Source organism: Taeniopygia guttata, chromosome 18 (genome assembly GCF_048771995.1).
Source record: "Taeniopygia guttata chromosome 18, bTaeGut7.mat, whole genome shotgun sequence".
NCBI lineage: Eukaryota > Metazoa > Chordata > Aves > Passeriformes > Estrildidae > Taeniopygia > Taeniopygia guttata.
This window is the reverse complement of record NC_133043.1, coordinates 1,614,614-1,639,743: the sequence shown is the minus strand read 5'-3', so window position 1 is coordinate 1,639,743 and position 25,130 is coordinate 1,614,614. Positions and strand designations below refer to the sequence as shown.

Sequence of the window (25,130 nt, the reverse complement as noted above, 5' to 3'; positions counted from 1 at the left end):
GGGGCTGCCAGTGAGACCCTGTCCCAGAGGGGTGCAGGACTCAGCATCTTCCTTTGTGCTCTGGGAGATGGCTGGGGACGTCCCAAAGCTTCTGGGGGTGTCCCAGCTTCTGGGGACGTCCCAAAGCTTCTGGGGATGTGCCAGCTTCTGGGGACATCCCAAAGCTTCTGGGGGTGTCCCAGCTTCTGGGGACATCCCAAAGGTGCTCGGTGCAGGTGCACATGGTAACCACGGCACTTTACCTGAACCCACGTCGGGGGCTAGCAGGGCTGTGCCCCCACGGTGGGTGACCAGCCAGAGGCCCAGCTGTGGGACCTGGCGTGGGGGCTGTGGCCATTGCTCCCACTGGGGACAGGAGAAGGATTGTGTGGCTCCAAGGGGGGCTGGGAGCAGCGGGCAGATGAGACAGAGGCTGCAGGGAGGACGGGGGGGTTTGGTGGCTCCCCAGGCAGCCAGGGGGACCCCCAGAGCTGCCCACACCTCCCGAGAATTAACTCTGCTGGGAGAGGACAAGAGGGGACCTCCTGGAGAAGGGGTAAGGATGCTCCCTGTGCCTAGGCAGTCCTTGCACCCTGTCCTGGACAGGTGATGATGGCAGCAGGAGGGTGCTGGGGACACCCCAGGTAGGTGGAACCCAAGGTCAGCCTGTCTGGGCTCTGGACTCTGACAAGCTCATGCAGATGTCCTTAGTCTCCCACACTCTTCCTCTTGGATATTAACTTCCCCAGAGGCAGCACAAGGGCTCTGTGGGAGCTGCCAGCTCTGCCCTTGGCCAGGAGGTGAAGCCATAACCCTCTGCTCCAGGGCTGGGTGGTCCCACAGTGCTCCCATCTGTGGGAACTGCTGGAGTCCAGCCTTGGAGGAGGCAGGAGCAGCTTCATCTGCCCTGGCCCCCAGTGGCATCCCCAGCTTTAGGATGAAGGGGGGCGAGGCAGGAGAACATCCCCCTGCAGCTGTGCTTGGCTCATCTCTGACCCACCACGGCGTAGCTGGGAGAGCAGCTGAGGAGTGGGGCAGCTCCAGGAGTGGGGGCAGCTCCAGGAGTGGGGGCAGCTCCAGGAGTGGGGCAGCTCCAGGAGTGGGGACAGCTCGAGGAGGGGGGCAGAGCTCCAGGAGTGGGGCAGCTCCAGGAATGGGGGCAGAGCTCCAGGAATGGGGGCAGAGCTCCAGAAGTGGGGGCAGAGCTCCAGGAATGGGGGCAGCTCCAGGAGTGGGGCAGAGCTCAAGGAGTGGGGCAGCTCCAGGAGTGGGGCAGCTCCAGGAGTGGGGACAGCTCCAGGAGTGGGGACAGCTCCAGGAGTGGGGGCAGAGCTCCAGGAATGGAGGCAGAGCTCCAGGAGTGGGGGCAGAGCTCCAGGAGTGGGGCAGCTCCAGGAGTGGGACAGCTCCAGGAGTGGGGCAGCTCCAGGAATGGAGGCAGAGCTCCAGGAGTGGGGGCAGCTCCAGGAGTGGGGCAGCTCCAGGAGGGGGGCAGAGCTCCAGGAGTGGGGCAGAGCTCCAGGAGTGGGGGCAGCTCCAGGAGTGGGGCAGCTCCAGGAGTGGGGGCAGAGCTCCAGGAGTGGGGGCAGAGCTCCAGGAGTGGGGACAGAGCTCCAGGAATGGGGGCAGAGCTCCAGGAGTGGGGCAGAGCTCCAGGAATGGGGGCAGAGCTCCAAGAGTGGGGCAGCTGGGCCGGGGGCTCCACAAGGCAGAGCTTTTCCAGTTGAAGCCCTTCCCAAACACTGCTGGTCCCGGGTCTCGCCAGTCGCCGCTCGCTGTGCCGGTGCCCTGTCCTCTCCAGGCCTCCACATACCCTGTTAACTCTTCCTTCCTCTTCCTCTTCCTCCACAGGAACCCCTTTGCCAACGTCCAGCTGAAGCCAACGGTGACAAACGACCGCTCGGCTCCTCTCATCAGCTGATCCAGGAGCGCTGGCGCCCGCGTGGCACTCGCCACCTCCTCATCCTCCTCATCCTCCTCCTCGCTGCTGCATGTCCAGCTCCCCAGGACTCCATTTTTAGGCGGAATTTATTAATCCTGCTGCTTTGAAAGCCAAAGGCTCAAGCTAGTGCCCTAGTTCTCTCTTCTCTAGACTCCCTCGGTGGCAGGGGGTCACAGCGCTGCCGTGTCACCTGTCCTCTGCCTGTGCTAAGGAGCGTGGTGGCACTTCCCGGAGTCAGAGCAGCATGTCCCAGAGCTGGGGTGGCTCCGGGTGGGGAAGTGGGCTCAGCTGGAGAACAGCTCTCCGTGGGCTCACAGTGCTCCAGGGGGGCAGCAAGGCAGAGAGGACGGTCCCCCTGCTCTCCCTGCCCAGACAGGAGGGACCTCCAGGCCAGGCAGGACACCGGGACACCCCGTGCAAGCCATGGTGGGTGGCACAGGCAGCTCCCAGGTGCCACCAGACCCCAGCTGCCCACGGCAGTGGGTGCCAGCACTGCAGCCCCCGCTGGGACGGGGTCAGCTCCGGTCCCACAGCTCCTGCTGCGCCAGGGCTCGGGATACTGTAGGGAATTACGGTACTGCTGTAAAATATAAGCTAGGAAAAAACCACTCGTGGAAGCGAGGGCAGTGTGTGAGTGAGCCTTGGGGTGCCCCTGCTCCCTGCAGACAGGAGCTCCCATCCGGACCTCTTGCTTGGCTGTTTGCTCTTCCTCTATTCCTAGGGCTGCATGAGAGAGAGAGATAGATAGAGATAAATATATATAAATATATATATATATACACACTTGCTAAGCTTTCTGCTGGGGGTGCCCACGAGTAAGGTGGCTCCCGCAGCCCTTCCTGCAGCTCCTGAGTGACCAGGGTCACAACCTTGCTCCAAAAACAGGGAGAAGAGTGTTTCCAGGCAGGAACTGTGTCTCCCATGGATGAGGGCTTGAAACAAAAGAGTTTTTGCTTTTTCCGTTGTGTTTCTCCTTTTGCACTGTCTGATCACTGGTGCAGCACGTCCTGGACCCCACAGCCTGGGCAGTGGCTGCGTGGCTGGGGACTGGGCAGGGCACAGGGTGTCCCCAGCCCAGGAGGTTTGGTCCCTGGGACGCTGCGGCTCATCTCTCCTGTGTCCTCTCTGATGGGTTTTCCAGCTCCACTGCAGGAAAACAGCTTCTCCTGTGACACCCAGGCTCCAGCTCTGCACGTGGGTTCCCAGCTCCATGATGTGCCTCCTCTTCCTCTCCTGTGCCTCCTCTTCCTCTCCCAGGGCTGGAGCAGATGTGTGGGGGCCAGACGGGGCAGGGGTGAGGGAAAGGGCTCTGCAGGGGGGTGGGGCAGTGGGTGGGAGAGGGCTGGTGGTCACAGCCCGGGGTGGGGACAGGCCTGGGGTCCCCTCAGCCACCGCGGTGTCCTCTTCCATCCCCGTGCCAGGAGCTGTCCCCCGGGCCCCCCAAGCTGCCACCCTGGCTCCAGCCAGCCCCCGGGGGCTTCGCTGCACCTCCTGGCTCGGTGGCACCTGTAAGACGTAACCTGAAATAATTTTTTATGAGAAAACATAATTTATGAGCAATTCAACCTCCCCCAGCCCTCCCTCCTGCAGCGTTTTCCCTGGCCAGAGGCTCCTGCCTGGCCCTGGAGCGTGGTCGGGGCCCTCCCGAGCTGGCTCCATCCTGGGTGCTGGGCAATGATCGGGGCAGCAAACAGCTTAAGATATTTTAAAAACTTTATTATTGGCCCGATGAGATTTGACACACATGCTGGGAGCTGTATGGAAATCAGCACTGATAAAAAATACAGCAATTATGACCCGTATTGAGAAAATAGACCATGTAAGAAGAGCCTTTCTATTAAAAAAGTTACCCAAGCCACAGCTCTGTCCTCATCTGCCCTCCGGGGCTGGGACCTGCGGCGTCATAGACCAAACCCAGGGTGTGCAGTGGGTGCTGGGCCAGCACCCCTGGGTGCCAGGGACTGAGCAACCCCCTCCCCGTGGTGTTGGAGGGTGCAGGGAAGGGGGGATCAGGGGGTAGGAGGGTGGGAGCAAGCCCTGGGTGCTGCACCCCTATCAGGGCAGGGGGTGGGCCCCTGTTGTAAAGGATAAAGCAAAAAGCTTGGAGAATTGGGGTGGGGGGGGGGGTTTACAGGCCAGGTGGGGGATTAAATAAAACACTTAAATAAGCACTAATTGCTTAGCAGGGGGGAGGAACCAGCAGTGGGGGTATGGGGTGGCATGGCCACCCTGGGGCTGATGCTGAGGTCCCCCAGGGTCCTGGCTGTGACCTGGACTGGAGAACAGCCCCTGGCCCCCACAACAGCTTCCTGAGCACCAAGGGCACTCCAGCTGGGATACAGCTCCAGGCTGGGCTGGCCACGGGAGGGGGTGGGAGAAGGGTGGGTGACTACGGGGACACCTCTGCCGGCACTGGGACCCATGGCGGTGCCAGGCTGGGGTGGGGACGGGCTCATCCCACGAGTCCTGGTGCCAGAGCTGCGTCCAGCCCAGGGTGGGACCATCCTGTGGCATGGAGCAGAGCCCCTGGCACCAGCCCCATCCCACATGGGTGCTGTCTGTGCAGCGTCCCTGCACGGGCACACCCATGTGCCCTCATTCCCCCAGCATGGGGCAGGGGGGCTCAGGGGGGACATTTCTCACCTCAGGGTTTGGTCTATAGACCCCAAAAGGAACCAGCCCTGAATTCAAGGTTTCGCTCAGCTCCGCTTACTTCTATTTCCTTCCGGAAGCTGGAATTGCACAATTATCCTAAGCCTCGAATGAATTTTAAAAAAACAAAAACAAAAAACAAAGGAAGAAACAAACAAACAAACAAAACCAAAACAGAACAAAGAACCACGAGCGCGCCCCCCTCCCCCCCCTCCCCAATAAGTCTCTTTGGCAGCAATAACTTAAAATCGCATCAATGTGGGTTCAGTCAACAGCAAGTTTTGGATTTGGGGTGGGTTTGGGGTTGGGGTTTTTTAATAATTTTGTTTAAATACAAAAATAGTCAGGTTGGTGGGTCCCAGTGGGGGATACTCCCTCCACAACCAACCCTCCACGTGTTGCTGCCCGCTACAATGGGCAAGGGTCCCAGCAGTCCTCAGGGTCCCCAGCTGGGACTGATCCCTGCAAACCAAGGGAGGGGAGCTCCAAAGCCACGAGGACCACTCTGGGTAGCTGGTGGCACCTCTGGCACAGGGAGTGACATCCAGAGTGGCAGCAGCCAGTGGCCCCTCGGTCAGGAATGTCATGGAGTGCCTCTGGGGCAGCTGTGGGGCAGCTGTGGGGCCACTGTGGGACAGCTGTGGGACAGCCAAGCTGCCACAAGGTGCAAGACTGAGCACACGGCAAAGGGTGGGGACAGCCTGGGGGAGAAGGGGTGTGGGGACAAACCGCCTCGGGAAGCACATATGGGCAAGAAGCCAAGGGGGAACTTCACTGGGGAGGACACTCCGCAAATGTTAGCAAGGTCAGGGCACTACCCTTGAAACGCTATAATTTATATATATATACCTATATATATATATATAAGTGTCTATTTTACACGCACGCTCACAGCCACCCGCACACGCGCACGGTGTCACCGTCACCCACCGCCTGGCCCCGCGGGGGCCACGCCGGCCCTGCTCCCACTCGAAGCAGCAAACGAGTTCTTTGCGATAAAATCTGCCTAAAAACTGCCGAGCGGGGTCTGGGGGCCCACGGGCGGCCCCCGCGCCGGCCCCGCCGGCCTGCGCCGCCCCGGTGCCAGGGCAATGCCGGCTGCGTCCCGCCGGGCTCACTCCCGGTCACCGTCTTCGCTGCTGCCTGCAACGAGCAGAGAGAGCCGTGAGAGGGTCCCAGACCCCCGCGGGACACCCGGCCCCTCACGGGGACAGGCAGTCCCATGGCTCACAGCGTGGATGGCACCGGGACACGGCCATTCCCAGGAGGGACAGTCCCCACAGAGCAGCATCCCGAGAGGGACTCACCTCCTATGGAGTCCATGTCCGAGTCGGAGACGTGGGTGATGGAGAACCGGGACACCGGGGCAGGTGAGACCGTGAACCGGGAGAACTGGATGGGCAGCACCTGTTTCTGCGCCGGCACCAGGGCAGGCACGGCCGCGGGGGGCTCCGCCGGCGTCCCCGGCAGTGAGGCCGCCAGGGACGGCTTCGCTGGCATCAGTGGGAAGTCGTCGTCCCACTCGAAGCCACCACCTGGCACACAAAGGGAGGGGGCTGAGCCCACTGTGAGGGTTCCACCATAACCTCTAACCCCATCACCCCATAAATGGCCCTCCATCATCCCATAACCTCTGTCCCCATCACCCTATAACTGCCTCCCCATCATCCCAAACCAGCTGCCCTCCCACCACCCCACAATCACCAGTGCCAGGAGCTCCTGGTCTCTTACTCTCTTCTGAGGCGTTGCCATCTGAAGAGTCATCGGAGGCTCCAAGCCGGTCCGTGGGGCTGGGGGGACTGCCACTGGCAGGGGGCTGCCCCGAAGGCGAGGGAGGCTGCCCCGAAGGCAGGGTGGGCTCTGGGAAGCTCTGCTCAGCCAGCTCCCGTGTGGGGCTTTCCTGGGGATGGGGAAACAGCAGGAAGGAACCTCACTGGGGATCAGCTGGAGATGGCTCCCACCACCAAAACGGCATGAAGCTGTGCCCAGTACCTGGCTCTGTCCCTCAGGGCACCCACCTGGTCGAAGAGGTAGATGGTCACATCGTCGTAGAAGGAGACGGCCTTTTTCTTACGCTCCAGGTCCTCGCAGAAGGACTCGGACAGCAGGCTGGGCATCTTGAGGAGGCTGCGCAGGTTCCGGCCGCTCTGGCTCTCAGCCACCACGATGGGCACGGCCGCCGGCTCCTCCTCGCTCTCCTCGCTCTGCTCCTGGATGTTGTAGCAGCGCAGCTCCTCATCTGACTCGTCGCTGTCTTCCGTGTCCTCCTCCTCCTCCTCTGGCTCCTCACGGCGTTCGGGGGCAGCCGGGGCCGGGGAGAGACCCGGTGGTGATTCGCCCCCGGGGAGCAGCGTGCTGGGACCCCCCGGCGCATCGCCTGCCCCGGGCCCCTCCAGGAGCAGCCCCTGCTCCCCAAGCCCCAGCACGGGGGTCACAGTCTGTTTGTCCCCCCCTGTGGCCCCCCCAAGTCCAGGGACACCGTCGGGCACGCAGGTCCCTCCAACAGCTGATGGCTCCCCAGGGCTCACCGGCACTGGGGTCAAGAGGAAAGTCTTGGGGGCCACAGAGCCCGGGGGACAGGTGTCTGTGCCAGGGCGCGGGGGGCTGGCCGGCACCAGCCCCGTGCCAGCGGGGCTCTGCTCGGTGCCAGGCGCCTGCTCCGGTGCGCTCCCGGCCTCTATCCCCACCCAGTCCCCCTCCAAAGCCACCTCGGCCGGCGTGGGCACCGCCACCGCGCCGCCGGGTGCTGCCGGGGGGCTGCCGGGTGCCCCCGGCGGGTGCAGCGGGTCCTCTCCTCGCCCTGTGTCCTGCAAAGGGGAGCGGGGACCCTCCTCTGCCTCCGGGGTGCGGGACCCATCGCTGTCCCCCTCGTCCTTGTGGCCGCGCTCGGCCTCGGCGTCGCAGTCGGAGAAATAGGCAGAGTCGCGGTAGGGGCTCTTCTCGGCCAGGCCGGGCGGCTCGGGCCCCGCGGCGCTGGGCAGCCGCGTTTCGGGGGCCGCCGCCTCGCCCTCGCCCCCCGGCAGCCCCGGGGGCGGCTTCCCCAGCTGGCCGAAGGCCTCGGGCTCCCGGGGCTCGTGGGGCTCCTTCAGCACGAACTCGGGGGACTCGTTGTTCTCCGTGTCGTAGCCGCTGTCGAGGGCCCGGGCCTGGCCGGCGGGCGCGAAGGCGCCGGGGCTGAGCACCTCGCAGGAGCTGGCCGTGGAGGGGATGTCCAGCGACTCCAGCGAGTCCGGCGTCCCCACCTGCTTCTGCAGGGACCTGAGCGCCGGGGCCGCCTCCGCCCGCTCCGTGTATTCCCCGGAGAAGTCGGTGAAGACGCCGGAGGTCAGCTCGGCCGTGTCCTCGTCGCTGCCCTCGTCCACGCTGGGGAAGCTGCTGCTGGAGAAGGTCTTGTCCGGCGTCCGGTCGGCGTCGCTGGCGGCACAGGCGCCGCTCTCGGCCACGGCCTCCGCGGGCGCCTCGGCGGGCTCCGCCGCGAGCTGGGCGCCGTCCGCGGCGGGCTGGCCGGGGGGGCCGGGGCTCGGGGCGGCCGTGCCAGCCATGGCGGGGGCGGCCTCCCCCGGCCCCGCGGCGGCGGGGGGCAGCGGGCTGCGGGCAGGGCTTCCCCCGGCCGAGCTCTCCTCAGGGTGGGCATCGCGCGGGGCCCCCGGCGCAGGTGGCGGGGCCGCGGCGGGGCCCCAGGGCGCGGCGGGGCTCTCCGCCAGCGTGCCGGGCTGCGCGGGGCCGCAGGGTGATGAGTCACGGCCGTGCCAGGCCTGCCGCCGCGGGGAGGGCGAGCGGCACGGGGAGGAGGAGCCGCCGGCCGTGGCGGGGGGCTGATCCTGCCGCGGGCGGAGGAAGTCGTGTCCCGGCGGGGACCCCCCGAGCTGGGGCTGCCCGCGGGGTACCGTGCCCAGCGGCTTGGCCATGAGCCCGCGGAAGGTGATCATGCGGCGGTAGCACCAGCTGTCTCCGGCCGGGGGCTCGCGGGGGCTGCCGCCGCCGATGTTGTTGTTGGAGGAGCTGTTGGAGGCCCACGGGTGGCGCTGAGGCGGGGGGCTGGCACCGGCCGGGTGGGGGGCGCTGGGGGGGCTGTCCTCGCCCAGCTCCAGCGCCACGCAGTCCGGTGGGGCCCCGCTCGGGCCCGCTGTCCCCCCGTACCCCGGGGGGCTGTAGGCGCAGTTCCCCGACGGCGAGACGCCCAGCGGGTCGGCAAACACCCCGGGCTGGAAGGCGGCGGGGACGGGCCAGTCCTGGCCGCCCGGCTGGGGCGGCTCCTCCTCCAGCAGGTACCCCTCGGCCCCGGGGCCGGGGGACGGCTCGTAGCCCCGCGGCTCCTGCCCGGGGCAGGGGTAGGGGTAGTACTCGGCGCACTCCCAGGAGCCCTCGGCCGCGGGTGGGTGGCCCAGGAGCGGCTCCATGCTCAGGGACACGGTGGGGCTGCCCGAGTCCGAGTCGTAGGTGCCGCCGCTGCGGCCGGCCTGGGCTCTCCAGCAGGCCGGGGGCCGCAGGGCGCCCTGCTCGCCCGCCGGGCTGTAGGTGCACATGGCGTAGTCCAGCTCGGCGCTGCCCTCGCCGGGGCCCTCGATGCGGATGTAGTACTCGCTGCCCAGCGAGGGGCTGTGGGCGCCCAGGATGGGCACCACGCCGGGCGCCGGCACCCCGGGGCAGCCAGATGCCTTGCACTCGTAGCAGGATGGGGACACCCCCAGGCTGAGCCCCGCCGTCGTGGCCGGGTAATAGAGGTCGTGGTAGCGAGCGGCACTGCTGGGGCTCAGGGAGCCCAGGGGGGCCTGGAAGTGCTCGGTCTTGGTGTGCTCCCATTTGTACTCAAAGTTGAGGCCGTGGCTGGTCTCCATGACGGTGAGGATGTCGTCCCCGTCTGAGGGGAACCCATCGGCCGAGAATTGCTCCAGCAGCGGGAAGGATGAGAGCTCGGGGCCGTGGTGGCTGCCGCTGGCGCTGCCGTTGGGCTTCATGGAGTTCCAGCGCTTCTCGAAGTCCTCCTCGGCCTCCGTGGCCCCCTTGGCGCACAGGTAGGACAGCAGCAGGTGCACCTCCTCGGCCGTGGGGCGCTGCTCGGGCTGCAGCCAGCAGAACTGCATCACCTCGTACCTGCCATGGGGAGCGGCCAGCGTCAGCCCGGCCCCCGCCCGTGCCACGGGGCAGGGGAGGGGGCGGCTCGGGCTCCTCACCAGCGCTCCGCCAGCGACAGCTTCAGCTGGGGCTTGGGCAGCTTCAGCTGCTGCTCCTTGATGGCGTAGGCCAGCACTTGGCGGTCAGAGTAGTGGTCGTAGGGCTGGCTGCCCAGCTCAAACAGCTCCCAGATGGTGACGCCCAGCGACCTGCGGGCATGGCGCCATGCTGGGGGTTCAGGGAGACCCCCACCCCGCCCCCAACCGTCCGCCCCAAAACCACCCCGATGCACCCCGTGAGGCTGCAGCCCCCTGTGCCCCCCAGAGCCGCTCACCAGACGTTGCTGGCCTTGGTCTGGTCCACCACAAGCAGGTTGCCGTGCACCTCATCGATGAGCTCGGGCGCGATCCAGCGCAGCGGCACCCACAGCTGGTCGGCCGTCACGAAGTAGTCGTCCTGCCAAGTGTGCAAGGTCAGTACGAGAAGAGAACGTCAATCCATGGCGTCGGGGACCGGCCACGCCGCGGCACCGCCACCCCCTGCCTCCCCACCCTCCACCGCTGCCCCCCATGCCCCTTGCTCCCCCACATCTGCCCCCGGCCTGTCCTGCTCTGCTCCTGGCACCTACTGTCCCTTGCTGCCGCCCCTCCTTCCCCCTCTGTCCCTCTGCTCCCCCACCCGAGCCCCTGTGACCCCCAGTTCAGCAATCCCAGCTCTGCAGGAGTTGTGGGCAAACTGGAGCACGACAGAGACAAACAGACGGGTGGGCAACCCCCGGCTGTGCTGGCAGCTGCCTGCAGGGTCCCGTGCCTGGCACAGGGGCGTATCTGGACCAGCCCAGGCAGTGTCACCCCACTGGGTGGGTGGGTGCCGGAGCACGCCAGGTGGCACTAAGGGTCCCTCACAGGGTGGTCTGAACCCCCTGCACCCCAGCAAACGCAGGGGCGCCCCGACACCGCTGGGGAGGGGGGATGTGTGCGTGAGGGTGGGGGGAAGGATCAGCCAGGTCTGTGCCAGGGTGGGTGTATGTGGGGGTACCACGGGATCGCAGCGAAGCCCCAGCCCCCTCCTCCCTCCAACCAGCCTTACTTTGTACTTGCAGTGCGAGAGGCCGTAGTCCCCGATCTTCACGGTGAGGTCGGCGGTGAGGAGGCAGTTCCGCAGGGCCAGGTCGCTGCCAAGCAAAGCCGGAGCTGTCACCGGCACCGAGAGCTCGGGGGGCACCCGGCGGGGACCCGGTGGTGAGGCCGCTCCCCGCCCGGCTCCGGGCGTGCCCAAAACGCGGCTCTCGGTGCACAGCAGGAATGCCCCAGCTGCGCCCTGTCCGTCCGTCCATCCGTCACACGCCGAGCCGAGCAGAAGGCGGCTGCTCCCGGGCAACGTGAGCCCTGGCATGGGGCCGGGCTCCCGGGTGGCTGCTCGGGCACTGGGCGGGTCATACAGCCGGGGCACAGGCGAGACTGCTGCTGCTGGGCTGCCCTAAGGGCCCCATGCTCCCCTCCCACAGCTCGAGCACCCTCGTGGGGACCCACCTGCAGAGCCAGGCTCGGGTGGGGACACTCCGGTGGCCCCCGATGGCAGCGCGCCCCCTCCTCAACAAAATCACTGATGCTGGAGTCTCTGTCTGCAACTCACTCAGCACCAGGATATTGTTGGGCAGGAGGAGCAGTGGTGGGGCAGGAGCACTGGTAGCTTGGGAAGCCCCCATCCAGACCCCGCATTGCCCCCCAGCTCCCCCCAGAAGGCGGGACAGCCTACCTGTGGATGTAGTTGTTCCTGTGCAGGTGCAGGACGCCGCAGGCCACCTCGCACGCCATCCTCTGCAGGGTCAGCAGGTCCGGGGTCATGGCCTCGGCCCCCCGGCAGCTCCGCAGGTACCCCTTCAGGTCACCCTGCGGGCAGTGCCACTGTCACCCTGCGTGCCCAGCACCCACGGGGCACTGTGGGGAGCGGGGCACATGGACTCACCAGCGGGCAGAACTCCATCACCAGCAGGTACGGGGTGACCTCGGCGCACTGCGCCAGGCACTGCAGCAGGTTGGTGTGCTGGAGGGCTCTGCGTGGGCACAGCAACAGCGGCGTTTGTGCACCGTGGCCCTGCCCGTGCTGGCACTGGCACGGGAGGGGCAGTGGCAGACCCCAGGGGACCCTTCCTGCTGGGGGGATGGCAGCAGTCCCCCCGAAGCCATCGTCCTGCCAGCACCGGGGCTGCCACAGGGGCTGCCAGGAGCGGGTACCAGCATGTCCCAGCGCCCGGGATGTGTCACAAAGGGACATTTGTTCAGCTGTGCTGGGGCAGGAGCAGCCCCGTGCCCCCCCTGCCTGGTCCAGCTCTGCCCATGACCTCACTGCTGCCCCGTGCCATGGCCAGTGGCCCTGCACAGCCCCGGCCCTGCCATGAGGAAGGGATGGAACTGTGCTGCCCCAGAGCAAGGGGCAGCCACGGCTCTGCCCGGCAGCTGAAGGTGGCACCGAGTGAATCTGCCCCCATGCCCAGCATCCCTGCTCCCAGCACTGTGGAGTGACCCCAGAGGTACCTGTAGGGCTGTGCTTCTTCCAGGAACTGCATCTGGTCCTGCACGCTGGCACTCGCCTTCAGCTCCTTCACCACCACCTGAGTGCTGCTGATGCCCGAGTTCACCTCCCCCAGGAACACCTGGGGCGAGGGACAGGCTCATCCCTCCATCCACACCCCAAACCCCCCTGGCACAGCCGGGGCCCCACATCCCACCAGGCTGGGGGGTCCGGGGGTTCCTGGCCCTGGGCTCACCTTGCCAAACCAGCCGTGCCCGATCTCCTTCAGGTACAGCAGGCTCTGCCGCCCCAGGTCTGCCGACTTGAGGAGCTGCACTGTAACAGAGCCCATCCAGCTGCCCGCATGTCCCCTGTCCCCCTGCCCACACATCCCTCTGCCCATCTGCCTGTGCTCCCCGCCAGTCCCAGCCAAGCCCTGCTATCCTCACCGTGCCACCTGGTGCCAGGGCTTCTGCCACCCCAGGATGCTCCGGAGCATCCGTCCCCAGGAATCCTGCATGCCAGGCATCCTCGTCTCCAGGCATCCTCCCACGAGCGGGGGACGTGGGGTATCAGTGTCCCCGAGCGGGATGGCAGCAGAGCTGGCTCCCTGCCCCTTCTCCTCCGCAGGGTGTGCAGAGCTGAGCCCGGCACAGCGCTGGCATTTAGCCCCTTCCCGGCCCCCCCGGCACAGTCCAGCCCCTCGGGAGCCCGTGCCAAGGGCAGGCAGCAATGGGACCATTGTTGGTCCTCTCTGCCCCCCTCCACTGTGGCCATTCTTTGGGCAGGGAGTGACACGGGGCAGGAGGGGGCCCAGCCAGGCGCCCCCCACATTCCTCTCCCACTCAGGGGCTTGTTTACATGGGACCAGGACTCGTGGATGTCACCGTTCAGGGTGGCTGTGTCCTGTCCCACCCTGGTGCTGCTCCCCTGGGCTGGCACACGCAAGTGCCAGGAGCCCCTCACACAGGGGGACCCTGCAGCGCTTCCCAGGGACCTTGGCTGCCTGTCCCTTGCCAGGGCTCTGCTGGAACTGTCCCTCCACCGCAGGGGAGACCCAGCACCCCCACACCACCCCGTGCCCGGCGATGAGATCCCCAGGCTCAGCACGCAGGGGTCCTGCCCCACCCTGGCTTACCTGAGCGCCCCGGCTGCTTGGCCATGGGCAGGGACACCTTGGTGAGGGGCAGCACGTAGACCTCGGGGCCATGCTGGGGGGCAGGCGAGCCCTGGGCTGACAGCTCCGTCACGTAGTCGTCCCCCTCGGCGTTCTCAAACTCCTGGTTCGGGGTGCAGAGACAACTGACCCCGTGGGCTCCCCACTGCTGTAGTGCCCCACACACCCCTCTGCCCCAATAGACTCATGGGGCCCAGAAATCCCCCCCTCCCTGCACACAACCCTGCCCGCACACGGGGACACGGGGAAGGCACACCCTCCCCACCAGCCATCCCATTACCTGTCTGTGCCACCCCGGCAGCCCCCGGCTCCCAAAAGCCGCCCGGGCGAGCAGGTAGGTCACAGTGAGCATCTCGCCGTGCCAGGCTGTGCCTCATGGCGCTGCACCGTGTGCCATGTGCCGCCGCGGGCCACGCGCGGGCACCGGCCCGGCGCTCGCCCATAAATACAAGCGGGGGGACCAGGGGGCCACTGTCCCCCCCGGCACGGCGAGGTGCTGTGGCAGTGTGGGCCGGTACGTGTCCCCCCCAGCCTGACCCCCTCCCGCCGCGGGCGCCACAAGCCTCCACAAAAATCTCAGCAATTAGGGAAAAAGCGTTTTCTCGGCACATTCTGTGCCTGTGAGGTCAGGGTGCCTCCCACCCTCGGGGGCGTGCGGGTGGGACCGGGCCCTTAACCGTGGCGTGGCCGGGAGCACCGATGGGTCAGGATACGACCCCGAGGATCCTGAATCCCACAGATCCACGCTCTGTGGAGCTGGAATCCAGGATCCAGCCCCCAGCGTGCTGAGTCCCGCAGCCCCAGCAGGCAGCGAGGGGCTGAGCCCCCCCATCCAAGCACTGCTGTCCTGAGCCAGGACACATCCAGCCCTGGCGCTGGGGCGGAGAATTCTGCACCGAGAACCTCCAGACACCTCGGTCCCTCGCTGGGTCCCTGGGAAGAACCCCCCACCCTGGCCTGGGAACACCCCCCGGCCCCTCTGCTCACCTTGAAGCCAATGTCCCCCTTCTTGCAGCACAGACAGGCCAACATGAGGAAGATGAAGGTGAAGAGCCCCGAGAAGGAAACAGCCACGACAGCCAGCGAGGAGGACCAGGAGAGCTCACTAAGGGGGGTGCCGTCTGTGGGGACACGAGGAGGTCAGGGCTGGGGGCACCAGGGAGGGCTCACGGGGCATGGGGAAGGAACATGGCTGCACTGGCTGGGCACCGCATCCTCTGGCACACTCCAAATCCCGGCACCTGCCCCCCACTCCAGCTGTGCAGTATCCCGTGGGGTGGCAGGGCACACGGTGGCCACGGTGGCCACATCGCAGCTGCCCATCCCCAGCAGGCCCCGCTGCCAGCTGCAGCTGCCACATTACTATTCTGCCCGGAGCCTGCCCTAACAACCGGCGCTGTTGTGGTGGGAGCAGCCGGAAGGTCGTGGCACTGCCAGCGGAGCCGGTCACCGGAGACCCCCACAGCCCCGCGGTGCCCGGCTGGGACCGGTGTGCCCCGTGCTCAACCATCAGCCTGGCACAGACCCCCACCGGTGCCGTGGTTCCTCCCTGGGTCACCAAACCGGTGCTGGGGATGCTCATGGCACACGTGGCTCCAGCACGTGGCCCACAGAGCATCCTTGTCCCTGTGCCCTGGCCACACTGCCCTGCTCTGGAGCTCCAGCACGGGCTCCTCCGTGCCCTTGAGATTGGCACCTGAAGGGCACCAGGGCTGGGGAAGGTTCTGCTGCCCTGGTGGGCACCGGCAGCACCCGCTGCCCCCGGGCCCTGCCCGACACCACGCGGGGTGGGCACAGGGCGCCCCGGCTCACGGCACGGCGCTGAGCAGCCCCGCGGGCCTTGGCACAGCCCCACCGTGCCAGGGAGCACGGAAGGAGCTCCAGAGCCATCTTCTGAGGCTCGGGATGCAAAGCCGAACCTGGGAGGAGCGGGGGGCGGCGTGCCCCCCCTTCCAGCTGGTTTCCATGGTGAACACACTTTGTACCGCCAACGTCACCATTTTCCCTGGATAGTGGGACAGCAAAAGAGAAAATGACTCACTGAAAAGAGCCTTTGAATGGCAATGGGGAGCAGAGCACGGGGACGGGAGCCGCCTGAGGGGACCATCGCTGAGCTGCCCCTCAGCTCGGGAACTGGAGGTTCCCAAAGATGACAACAGGCCAGTGAGATCCAGCTGGTCCTGCCTCAGTTTCCCCACCTGCACAACCAGAGACCTGGGAGCCATGACCAGCCCAGACTGGGCAGGGGCACCACCACTGCCATGACCCACTGGCACCTTCCCTCCCTGTACCCAGAGCAACAGTGATGGGAAGTGTGGCATCATCTCAGATGCCAAATTACCCCAAAACCAGGTCAGATGCACCCGCAGCAGCAGCTGCTGGACTGCAGGGAGCACCAGGACACAAGGGACACCAGGACACAAGGGACACTGGGGCACAGGGCTGGCTGAGTGCAGCCTGAAGTACCTGAAGGCACTTCTGAAGTACTCCAGGACCCTGAAGAGAAACCAGGGCCCCCAGCACATCCTCACATCCTCCCCTCCATTCCCAGGCTCTGCCAGCAGCAGTGAGGTTCCCCTGGCACCAAACCTTGCCCTCCCCTGGCCTTCCTCTCCACAGGGTCAGGCTGAGAAGGGCGAGCTCCGTGCACCCCCAGAACTGTGGGGTCACCCGGATCTCCTCCGCCCAGTGCCCCGGAGCCAGGGACCACCCCCCTCACCCGGCCGGCCCCGGAGCCAGGGACCTGCTGGGGCTGCGGCCATGGGGCCGGTGGCAGCAAACTGGTCACAGCTCCAGGGCACCTGCCTCTGCCTCGCACCCAGCCCCGGCAAACGGGAGCAGAAGGGACACGGGGGAAGAGGGGATTTGCCGGATGCCGTGAGGTTCAGTGGGGTGTAATGGGGTGCAGTGGGGTGTATTTGGGTGTAATGGGGTGCAGCAGGGTGCAGTGGGATGTATTTGGGTGTAGTGGGGTGCAGTGGGGTGCAGCAGGGTGCAGTGGGATGTATTTAGGTGCAATGGGATGCAGTGGGATGCAGCAGGGTGCAGATGGGTGTATTTAGGTGTAATGGGGTGCAGCAGGGTGCAGTGGGATGCATTTGGGTGCAGTGGGATGTATTTGGGTGTAATGGGCTGCAGCGGGGTGCAGCAGGGTACAGATGGGTGTATGTGGGTGTAATGGGGTGCATTTGGGTGCAGTGGGATGCAGCAGGGTACAGTGGGATGTATTTAGGTGCAATGGGGTGCTGTGGGATGCAGCAGGGTACAGATGGGTGTATGTGGGTGTAATGGGGTGCAGCAGGGTGCAGTGAGATGCATTTAGGTGCAATGGGGTGCAGCAGGGTGCAGTGGGATGTATTTGGCTGTAATGGGGTGCAGCAGGGTGCAGTGGGATGTATTTGGCTGTAATGGGGTGCAGCAGGGTGCAGTGAGATGCATTTAGGTGCAATGGGGTGCAGTGGGGTGCAGCAGGGTGCAGTGGGATGTATTTAGGTGCAATGGGGTGCAGTGGGATGCAGCAGGGTGCAGTGGGATGTATTTGGCTGTAATGGGGTGCAGTGGGATGCAGCAGGGTACAGATGGGTGTATGTGGGTGTAATGGGGTGCAGTGGGATGTATTTGGCTGTAATGGGGTGCAGCAGGGTGCAGTGGGATGTATTTAGGTGCAGTGGGGTGCAGTAGGGTGCAGTGGGATGTATTTGGGTGCAATGGGGTGCAGTGGGATGCAGCAGGGTGCAGATGGGTGTATGTGGGTGTAATGGGGTGCAGCAGGGTGCAGTGGGATGTATTTGGGTGCAGTGGGGTGCAGTGGGGTGCAGTGGGATGTATCTGGGTGTAGTGGGGTGCAGTGGGGTGCAGCACTCGCCCTCCCACCCCACGGAAGCCGCCGTGCACCCGCGGCAGGCGCAGCCCCGCCGCGCTGTCCCCCCGCCTGTTGCATCGCCCACCCAGCGCCGGTCCCGAGCGGGGACGGGCAGAGGCCGCAGTGTCCCGGTGCCGGTGCGGTGCCGGTGCCGGTGCCGCTCCGCCCGGAGCGTGGCCGTCCCTCCCGCCGCCGGTGCTGACTCACGTCCCGGGGCTGCCTCCGCCGCCGGCGGGGCGATGCCGCGGCCGCCCGGTGATCCCGGCGAGCCCGCCCGGCCGGTGGCGGCTGACGTGTGCGGAAGGGCCGAGCCGGGGCTCCCGCAGCGCCGGCGGCAGCTCGGGGCTCCCGGCCCGGGCACGGCACGGCCCGAGCCCCGCTCCTCGCTGCACGACCTACCGCAAGACAGCCCGTGCCTCAGTTTCCCCACTGGTGATTCCCCACGGCTGCCCTGGGAGGGTCATTCGGGAGGGGATGGATGCTCTGACGCCTTGGGAGCATGGGCCATACATGGGCCATACATCCCCCCTTCCCTCTCGCCGCCCACCGCGGATTCCAGCCTGGAAACGTGCCAGATCCTGCTGGGAAAGGTTGGATTTGGGCAGGGAAAAAGGCAAGATATGGGTAGGAAGCAATGCAAGAGTGGGGCAGGAAATGGGGCAGGATTGGGGCAGGATTTGGGCACGATTCGGACAGGGAGCAGGGCAGGACTGGGGCGGATTGGGACGGGATTTGGGCAGGATCCAGCACTCATGTCCCTCAGCCCCTCTGGCCACGGGCTGCTCGCTCCCAGCCCCATCCACCCTCCCTGGCATCACGTTAATCCCTGTGCCCACGGGCAGCTCCAGGGAAGCAATTTCACAGCCCGCAGGACACGCTCTGCTCACCCCCACGCACAAAACCCCCGCTGCCGTCTGGGGGTGGGGACTCTGCAGCTCCGGGGAAACTGAGGCACCGGCAGGAACCGGGATGGGCACCCCGAGCTGCGCCCCTGGGCCATGGGAGCAGCCACGGTGCCAGCCAGGAGCCTGGCACGGAGCTGGCACCCACAGCATCCTCCCCTCAGGACCCTGGCATCCCTGGCAGTGGTACCAGAGCGTGCTCCAGCAGTTTGCTGCAGCATCCCCTCCCCAAAAGGGAGCAGGGAGCAGCACCCTTGACCCCATTGCTGGAGACCTTTTCCCACCAGGAAGAGCCAGAGCCACTGGAGCAGCCTCGCTGGTGATTAACAGATCAGTGAATTGTGAATTCCAGGCACGCCTGGCTAATCCCTTCTCCTTCTGTATCTTTTAACGTGGCGTATTTCACCGAAAGGATTGATTCTGCCCTTTAATTCTGGTTTTGCCATCTCGGGCTGAAACGGCAGCAAAAAAAAATAAATAGGTGGAAAATAACAGAAAATCATCCATCATTTTCTGAAGCAATGAAATAAAAACAAGGATTGTGCTAGGGACAGGCCGGGCTCTGGCGTTGCTGCGCACACACCACGCGTGTCAGCCTGATTAGGGACAAAAAATCAAGTTCCTCCATCAAAGCCCGCCCTGATGCAGAGCCAAGAGCCAACAATTCCCTCTGTTTCCACAGAAAATAATAGTAATGTTATTATGATAATATAATTATTATAATGTAATTCTAATAATACTCTATATTATAATAATATATAGTAATAATATATTATTATTATTATATATAGGATATTAGAATTGTGTATGGAATTATATATAGAATGATACATGGAATTACATATACTGTATTTTTATATATAATTACATAGTCTATCCAGATTATAAAATTATCAGGATTCTAATAATATATTGCAATAATTTTTAAAAAAATACTATAAAGGGCATTCAAAGCAAGCTCTAATTGATTATTTAAAGTGAATTCTCGTGCTGGGTGTTCCAAGTGAGCCCATCCCACATTGCCCAGGCAAACCTGCTGTCCTGAGGGACTGGGAGGGCCCTGGGTGGCAGGGATCCCTCCGTGGAGCCCGGGGGCCGTGCCAGGGGCAGTGCCAGGCTGAGGGCAGTGCCAGGCACATGGCAGTGACCATGCTGAGGCTCCGGCAGAGCCCAGCGGCGTTTACGTAACAGCGGCGCGAGCAGGGCGGCCTATTTCTATCCAAAAATTGCCGTTGTGAAACGACAGCTCTGGCTCCAGAGCACGGCGAGGCCGTGGGGAGAGCAGCTGGGGGTGCCCCGTGGCACAGGAAGGAACCCGAGCTCAGGGTCTGCCTCTGCCCCAGCCCTCGAGCCCCCGGCACCTCCCTGCCCCATGCCCACCCTCGGGTCAGCCCTTGGTACCCAAATCACCTACAGGCACGGGAACACACGCACCAGGGCGACTGGAAAATCCCTCCTTTGCCACAGGGATGGTTGAGGGTGGGCACAGGGCACCGGTGAGCAGCACACGGCCGCGGAGGTATTTTGGAAAGGTGAAGAGCTGTGCTGGCTGACATGGTGGCCTGGCAGAAGACACCCTGGCACAGCTGGGACGGGAGCCTGGCAGCTGGTGATGCCCTGCCCAGCCAGGGCAGTGCCGTTCCACTTACTGCGTTTGCTCACACTGGAATTTTCCTTCGCTCCAGTAATTAAAACAAACGGCATTAACCCCGCTGCTGGCACCAGGCTGCAGGGAGGATGTGGGCACGGCTGGCAGAGGGGCAGGGCAGCGAATCGGGATCCCCCCAACAGTCTGGGCTGTGGGACAGCAGCTCTGCAGGAAATCCTGGGAAATTCCCATTCCTCCAGTGCTCAGCCCTCCCAAACCCATGATCCCCACATACTCAGCGCCCCTTGGCCAGTCCTGGGCTCCACCACGAGCCCGGTGCCAGCTCTGGAGCATCCCGGGATGCTCCGTGTCCCCTCAGTGTCCCCTCAGTGTCCCCGGTCAGGACCTGGGCCGGCTCTCAGAGCTTGGCCGATGGCAGCGATGGCAGTGGCGGGGCTGAGACGCTGCCCCGTGCTCCGATGGCGCTTCCCGGGCTGTCAGGGGGATTCATGCCCCCAGGAGATTTATTTTCCTGAGTCAGCACAGGCAGCTCCTCTCTGGGCCAGCCTGTCACCCTCCAGCCCTGCTGGACCCCGTGGGGTCCCTCTGGCTCAGCCCAGCCCAGGAGCAAATTCCCACTGGGGGTGTGAGGGGCAGGAGAGTGTCTGGAGCCAAGCCCGGGCCTGGAGGGGCAGCAGTGCATGACCAGGACCATAATCCCTGCATCCCACCACCCCTGCATGCCACCACCCCTGCATGCCACCACCCCTGCATCCCACCACCCCTGCATGCCACCACCCCTGCATGCCACCATGCCACCATCCCGGGCATGGCCCCAGCACCTCTTGACGTGCCGGATCAGTGCAGCAGCACAGGGTGGGACCAGGCCCAGCCATGGCACCAGAGCAGCCCAACTGCCCCTCTGACCCAAATCCTGGGATTTTCCAGCCCAGCAGTGGGATGGTGAGGCGGTGACGTCACACCATGGCAAAACCTGGGATGCTGCCTGGCTGCAGCCACTCAGCACAAAACACAGACCCCTGCTGGACGTGGACCCCCGGCTGAACCCCCCCTGGCACCACCCTGGCAGTGCCACTGCCGCCTGATGTCACCAGGGTGCCAAGGCTCAGCTCGAGGTGCAGGGCAAGGGGGGCACTGGAGCCCTGCTGGGCTGGGAGGACGTGGTGCCAGGGAGGGCAGAGCCACGGGCTGCCCTGGCACAGGGTGTCCCAGCAGGGCAGGGAGCCCGTGAGTCACAGCCCTTTCAACCCCGGCATATTAATTTCTGCTAATTGGCTTTGACAGGAATCGGTGTCAACATTCCAGAACACACCCACCCGTGTGCGTGGGGCAGGAGGGAGGGAGAGGAGAAGGGGGGAGCAAAGTGGCACCCTCAGGGAAGAGGATCCTGGCTCTGTCCCCTCACTGAGCCAGGTGGGGCCTGGCCGCCCTGTTGTGCTGTGCCAGTGTCATTCCCTGTGCCAGGACAGGGGGTTTGCCAATGCCACCCCACACTGCCAGCCCCCGGCATCCCTGAGGGCACTGGGAGTCACCTCCTGCCAGCGTGCCCAGCTCCCGGTGCCCTCCAGCCCGGAGTGCCATCCTCCAGTGGGAAACACGTGGCAAGACAGGACACCAGGCACGGTGCTGCCACCACTGTCACCTCCCAGCCGAGGAGCTCCCGCTGCCCTGCCCCAAATCCCCTCGGTGTGTTCAGTGCCAACAGCACCTTCCCCCCTGCATGGCCTGGTAAGTGCCAGAGTGTGCCCAGCCCTGGTTTGGGTTGCCAGGGTCCTTCTGCCTGCTGTGGCCCCTTTGCCACCACGGTGCCCCAGGTCCTTTCCATCCTTGTGCCAGGAGCAGGCGGAGGCACTGACACAGAGCCCCAACACTCGCCACGCTGTTATCACTGAGTGGCACTGGGGCACTGGGGCAGGTACCAGGTGGACCCAAAACCACAGGGCTGGGGGGGCGCCCTGCCCTCCCTTTTCCTCGACTGCCCAGAGCAGGGAGCGGGTGCCCATTTCCCCCTGGAAGCCCAGGAGATGTGGGGTGCATGTTTGGGGCACACAGCGCTGGGTCACGCCCCGTTAGTGGCCCCAGTGCTCCGTGCAGGAGCATCTCCAGGCCTGGCCTGGGAATGGGTGAAGAGAGAAGGGAACCACGAGGCTGCGGGGCTGGGACCCTCCCCCAGAGCCCCCAGAGCCCCCAGAGCCCCCGGAGCCCCCAGCACCTGCAAGGGAATGAGTCCCTGGCACAGCCTGACGCAGATGTTGGGACAAGCCCAAACCAGCAGGTGAGGCGGGAACATGGGCAGCTGCACTGGCACATCCCTGTGCCACCTCCACCCCAGGTGACACTGCTGTCACTGTTCCATGCCACCAGGCCACCTATGGCCCAACTTCCAACCGTGCATTTCCAGGGAATGCAGGACCAGGAGGAGAGGCTCCCCTCAGCAGCAGCAGAGCCCCTGGGCCGCTCCTGCCCTGTCCCAGCTGAGGTGCCAACGTGCCCTACAAACTGCTTTCCCCAGCCAGGCTGGCACAGGCAGCCACGACGGAGCTGCTGCCACATGGACCAAATGCACAAAGCCGTGAAATCCAGAATGTGGTTTGTTCCCCCCTTTAATTCCTCTCCCGGTGCTGGTGGGTGGCAGCTGCACGGCAGCGCCGAGCCCTGGGCCTGGCAGCACAGCACAAGCGGGGATGGAAACAGAAATGAAGGGTTTGAAACCAAACCTGCCTTGAGGAGCCTCAGGCCGGCAGGATTCGCGTGGAGCGGGGCCACACCAACAGCCAAAGCAAAATCTCCTCAAGGGCTGAGCCGGGCAAACGGCTCCGTCCCGGCACTGCCGCATTTTGGGTGTAAATAATGAGATTTCAGAAGCAAAGAATGAACGGCTGCGGACAAAGTCCCCGTTCGGCGAGTCCTGGTGCGGCTCATTTCCAAATCCCCCCACGGATTCCGACCGTGCGCAGCCGGGGGAGCGGGAGCGGCGGAGGAAGGAGGGACCGGGAAGGCGGCGGAGAAGGATGCGGGATCCCGGCACCGACAGCCGGAGCCTCCGGCACCACCGCGGCCGGCACGGGCAGCGTTCCGCCGCCTTCGCGGTACCGGAGGAGGCGCCGGGAGCGGCGGGAGCCGCGGCACCGCCGCTCGGCTGTCGGAGCCGACACGCGTTATCCCGGGCTGGTAAACAAAGGGCCGGAGCCGAGCGCCCGCCGGGCCCGCCGGACGCTCCCATGAGGGGTCCCGGTGCCCGTCCCGCACCGGGAGGGACACGGGGCGGCGGCGAGGGGCGGCGGTGAGCGGCGGCTGCGGCGGCCGCAGCCCCAAACCCGCCCCGCAGCCGCCAGCCCCGCGCTGCTCCGCGGCTGCAGCATCTTCCTGCAGCTGCGCCGCGGCCGGAACACGGCGCTTACATAACGGCTGCGCCCCGAAACGCCGCTGCCGTGCCCCGGCACCCCACCGAGCCCCGCCGGCTCCCCCCGGCCCCACCGGGGACCCTCAGCCCCGGCTCCGCGGCCGGTGTGTGTCTCAGGCGGCGGGGGCTCAGCCCCGGCTCCGTCTTCCTCCCTCTCACCATCACCATCCTCCCTGTTGTTATTATTCCGTTCCAATCCCGGAGATGCCTTCAGAGGCAGCGCAGCCCCGGGATTCCTCCGCGCTCCATCCCGCGGAACAAAATGCCGCCCGGCTGCGGCAGCGAGCACACCGCACCGCCACACCGGGGTGTCCCCCGCCACACCGGGCTGTCCCCCCGCCACACCGGGTTGTCCCACCACCGCACCGGGCTGTCCCCCCGCCACACCGGGCTGTCCCACGGCCACACCGGGCTGTCCCCCCGCCACACCGGGGTGTCCCACGGCCACACCGGGCTGTCCCCCGCCACACCGGGGTGTCCCACCGCCACACCGGGCTGTCCCACGGCCACACCGGGGTGTCCCACGGCCACACCGGGGTGTCCCACCGCCACACCGGGGTGTCCCACGGCCACACCGAGGTGTCCCCCCGCCACACCGGGGTGTCCCCCGCCACACCGGGGTGTCCCACCGCCACAGCGGGTCGGGTCCCGCTGTCAGAGCCGGCAGCCCGTACAGTGACATTCCCGGGGATGAGGGCGAGGGGATGCTCTGCTCGCGGTGCAGCGCGATGCGGAGATGCTCGTTCCCGGTGCACCGGGAGGACAGCGCGGGCAGGCGGTGCGGGGCTGAGCCGCGCACACGGCGGAGCAGCGGGGGAGGCTCGGTGCGCGGGAGGGGGTGCGGGTCTGTCAGCCCCGGAGCTGCGGCACTTACCGGGGTCGAAGTGGGAGCTGAAGGCGAGGCTGGGGCTGAGGAAGGCGGCCGCCATGGCAGCGGCGGCGGCGGGGAAGCGGCCCATGGCGCGGCGGCGGCGGGAGCCCCACGGCCGCCGGCTGCCGCTGGCCCCGCGCTGGGCACGGCGGCGGCGGCGGCGGCGGCGGCGGCGGCGGCTCCTCCTCCATGGCGGCCCCGCGGCCCCGCGCCCCGTGCCCCGGGGAGGGGCCGCGCCGCCGCCGAGCAGCGGGACCGGGAGGGCGGGGGCGGCAGGTGGCGGAGCCGCAGCCCCGGGACCGCACCGGGATCCGCGTGCTCCCCCCCGGGATGCGCCGCCGCCGCCCCCGCGCGGTCCCGCCGGGATGGATGGGGTCCGTGGGGTACCCCCGGATGGGGACGGGACCCCCGAGGGGCAGCTGCCACCCTGGGGCGGGACCGGGACCCCCCCAGAGCGGGGACGGGATCCCCCGGCAGCGGGGCTGGCATCCCCCAAGGAAGGAACTGGCCCGGCGCTGGCCCATCCCGGGCACCGCCGGCTTCCCGCGACCAGGGATGGGAAATAGGGACGGGATGGGCAGCTCTGCCCCCAGCCAGCCCCCCTCACACATATACCCCGCACCCCAGCTCTGCCCCTGGGGCCCAGCACAGCCTCACCCTGCAGCCCCCCAGTCCCGTCCCGAGGGGGAGCGGAGCCCCCCAGCAGCCCCAGCCAGGGGTTCCCTTTGGGCTGGGGCTGCCCCGTGTGGGGCCATGGCTCGGCCTCGTCTGCTCGACGCTACAGCCCCGGCACATGGGAGAGTGCCCTCCAACCACGGGATGCTCCAAAACCCAACAGTCCCAATTCCTTGGCAGGGAACGTGCCACAGCTTCACCCACACCCCCTGGCACCTCCCGGGCAGACCCTGGCAAAGCTCTGGGTGCCACTGGTCACCGAGCCCACCTGGGAACCAGGTTGGACCTTCCTTCAGGGCCATGACTGGACAGTCCTGTCCCATCCCCTTCCTGGGAACCCCCTTGTCCCAGCCCTTGCTGGGCTCAGCTCTGAGCACGGGGCTCACACATCCCCACTGCCAGTTTGAATATTTAAAGCCAAATTTTGCG

General features: G+C 65.8%; 2 protein-coding genes across 7 annotated transcripts in view; one reads left to right on the top strand and one right to left on the bottom strand.

Annotated features, from left to right (window-relative positions):
• Positions 1-3,779, top strand: part of BAIAP2 (BAR/IMD domain containing adaptor protein 2) — a 38,745-nt gene extending 34,966 nt beyond the window's left edge. For 3 of the 4 annotated variants that reach the window (XM_072937174.1, XM_030287399.4, XM_030287403.4), the window contains one exon: positions 1,831-3,779. In XM_072937174.1, coding sequence (XP_072793275.1) covers positions 1,831-1,900 — 70 coding nt within the window. In that variant the 3' untranslated portion in view covers positions 1,901-3,779. The remainder of the gene's footprint in view (positions 1-1,830) is intronic. The other variant, XM_041719911.2, reaches the window with a different exon arrangement.
• AATK (apoptosis associated tyrosine kinase) lies at positions 3,617-24,927 on the bottom strand. Of its 3 annotated transcripts, XR_012058658.1 has the most exons (15): positions 24,030-24,759; positions 14,367-14,500; positions 13,341-13,482; positions 12,459-12,538; positions 12,226-12,344; positions 11,657-11,744; positions 11,447-11,580; positions 10,778-10,862; positions 10,023-10,144; positions 9,748-9,897; positions 6,592-9,667; positions 6,305-6,473; positions 5,881-6,108; positions 5,504-5,716; positions 3,617-4,653 (listed from the first exon to the last, which is right to left on the bottom strand). XR_012058658.1 is itself a non-coding variant. In XM_030287398.4 (14 exons), the coding sequence occupies exons 1-14, from the start codon at positions 24,112-24,114 to the stop codon at positions 5,688-5,690; spliced, it is 4,641 nt and encodes a 1,546-aa protein (XP_030143258.4). In that variant the 5' UTR covers positions 24,115-24,927; the 3' UTR covers positions 3,617-5,687. The 3 variants fall into 3 exon arrangements, 2 of the variants coding, with proteins under 2 accessions (XP_030143258.4, XP_072793274.1); XM_030287398.4 differs by having other exon boundaries at positions 3,617-5,716; positions 24,030-24,927; XM_072937173.1 differs by lacking the exon at positions 24,030-24,759 and adding an exon at positions 23,830-23,964 and having other exon boundaries at positions 3,617-5,716.
• Positions 24,928-25,130: the final 203 nt, after the last annotated feature.

Bases quoted from the DNA above. Each gene is read 5' to 3' on its own strand.
- AATK (XM_030287398.4), bottom strand. From the start codon at position 24,114: ATGGGCCGCTTCCCCGCCGCCGCCGCTGCCATGGCGGCCGCCTTCCTC. The intron at 12,539-13,340 runs GTAAGCCAGGGT...GCTCTGTTACAG, and splicing joins CAAGCAGCCGGGGCGCTCAG to TGCAGCTCCTCAAGTCGGCA. The intron at 6,109-6,304 runs GTAAGAGACCAG...TTTGTGTGCCAG, and splicing joins TGGCAACGCCTCAGAAGAGA to GTGGTGGCTTCGAGTGGGAC.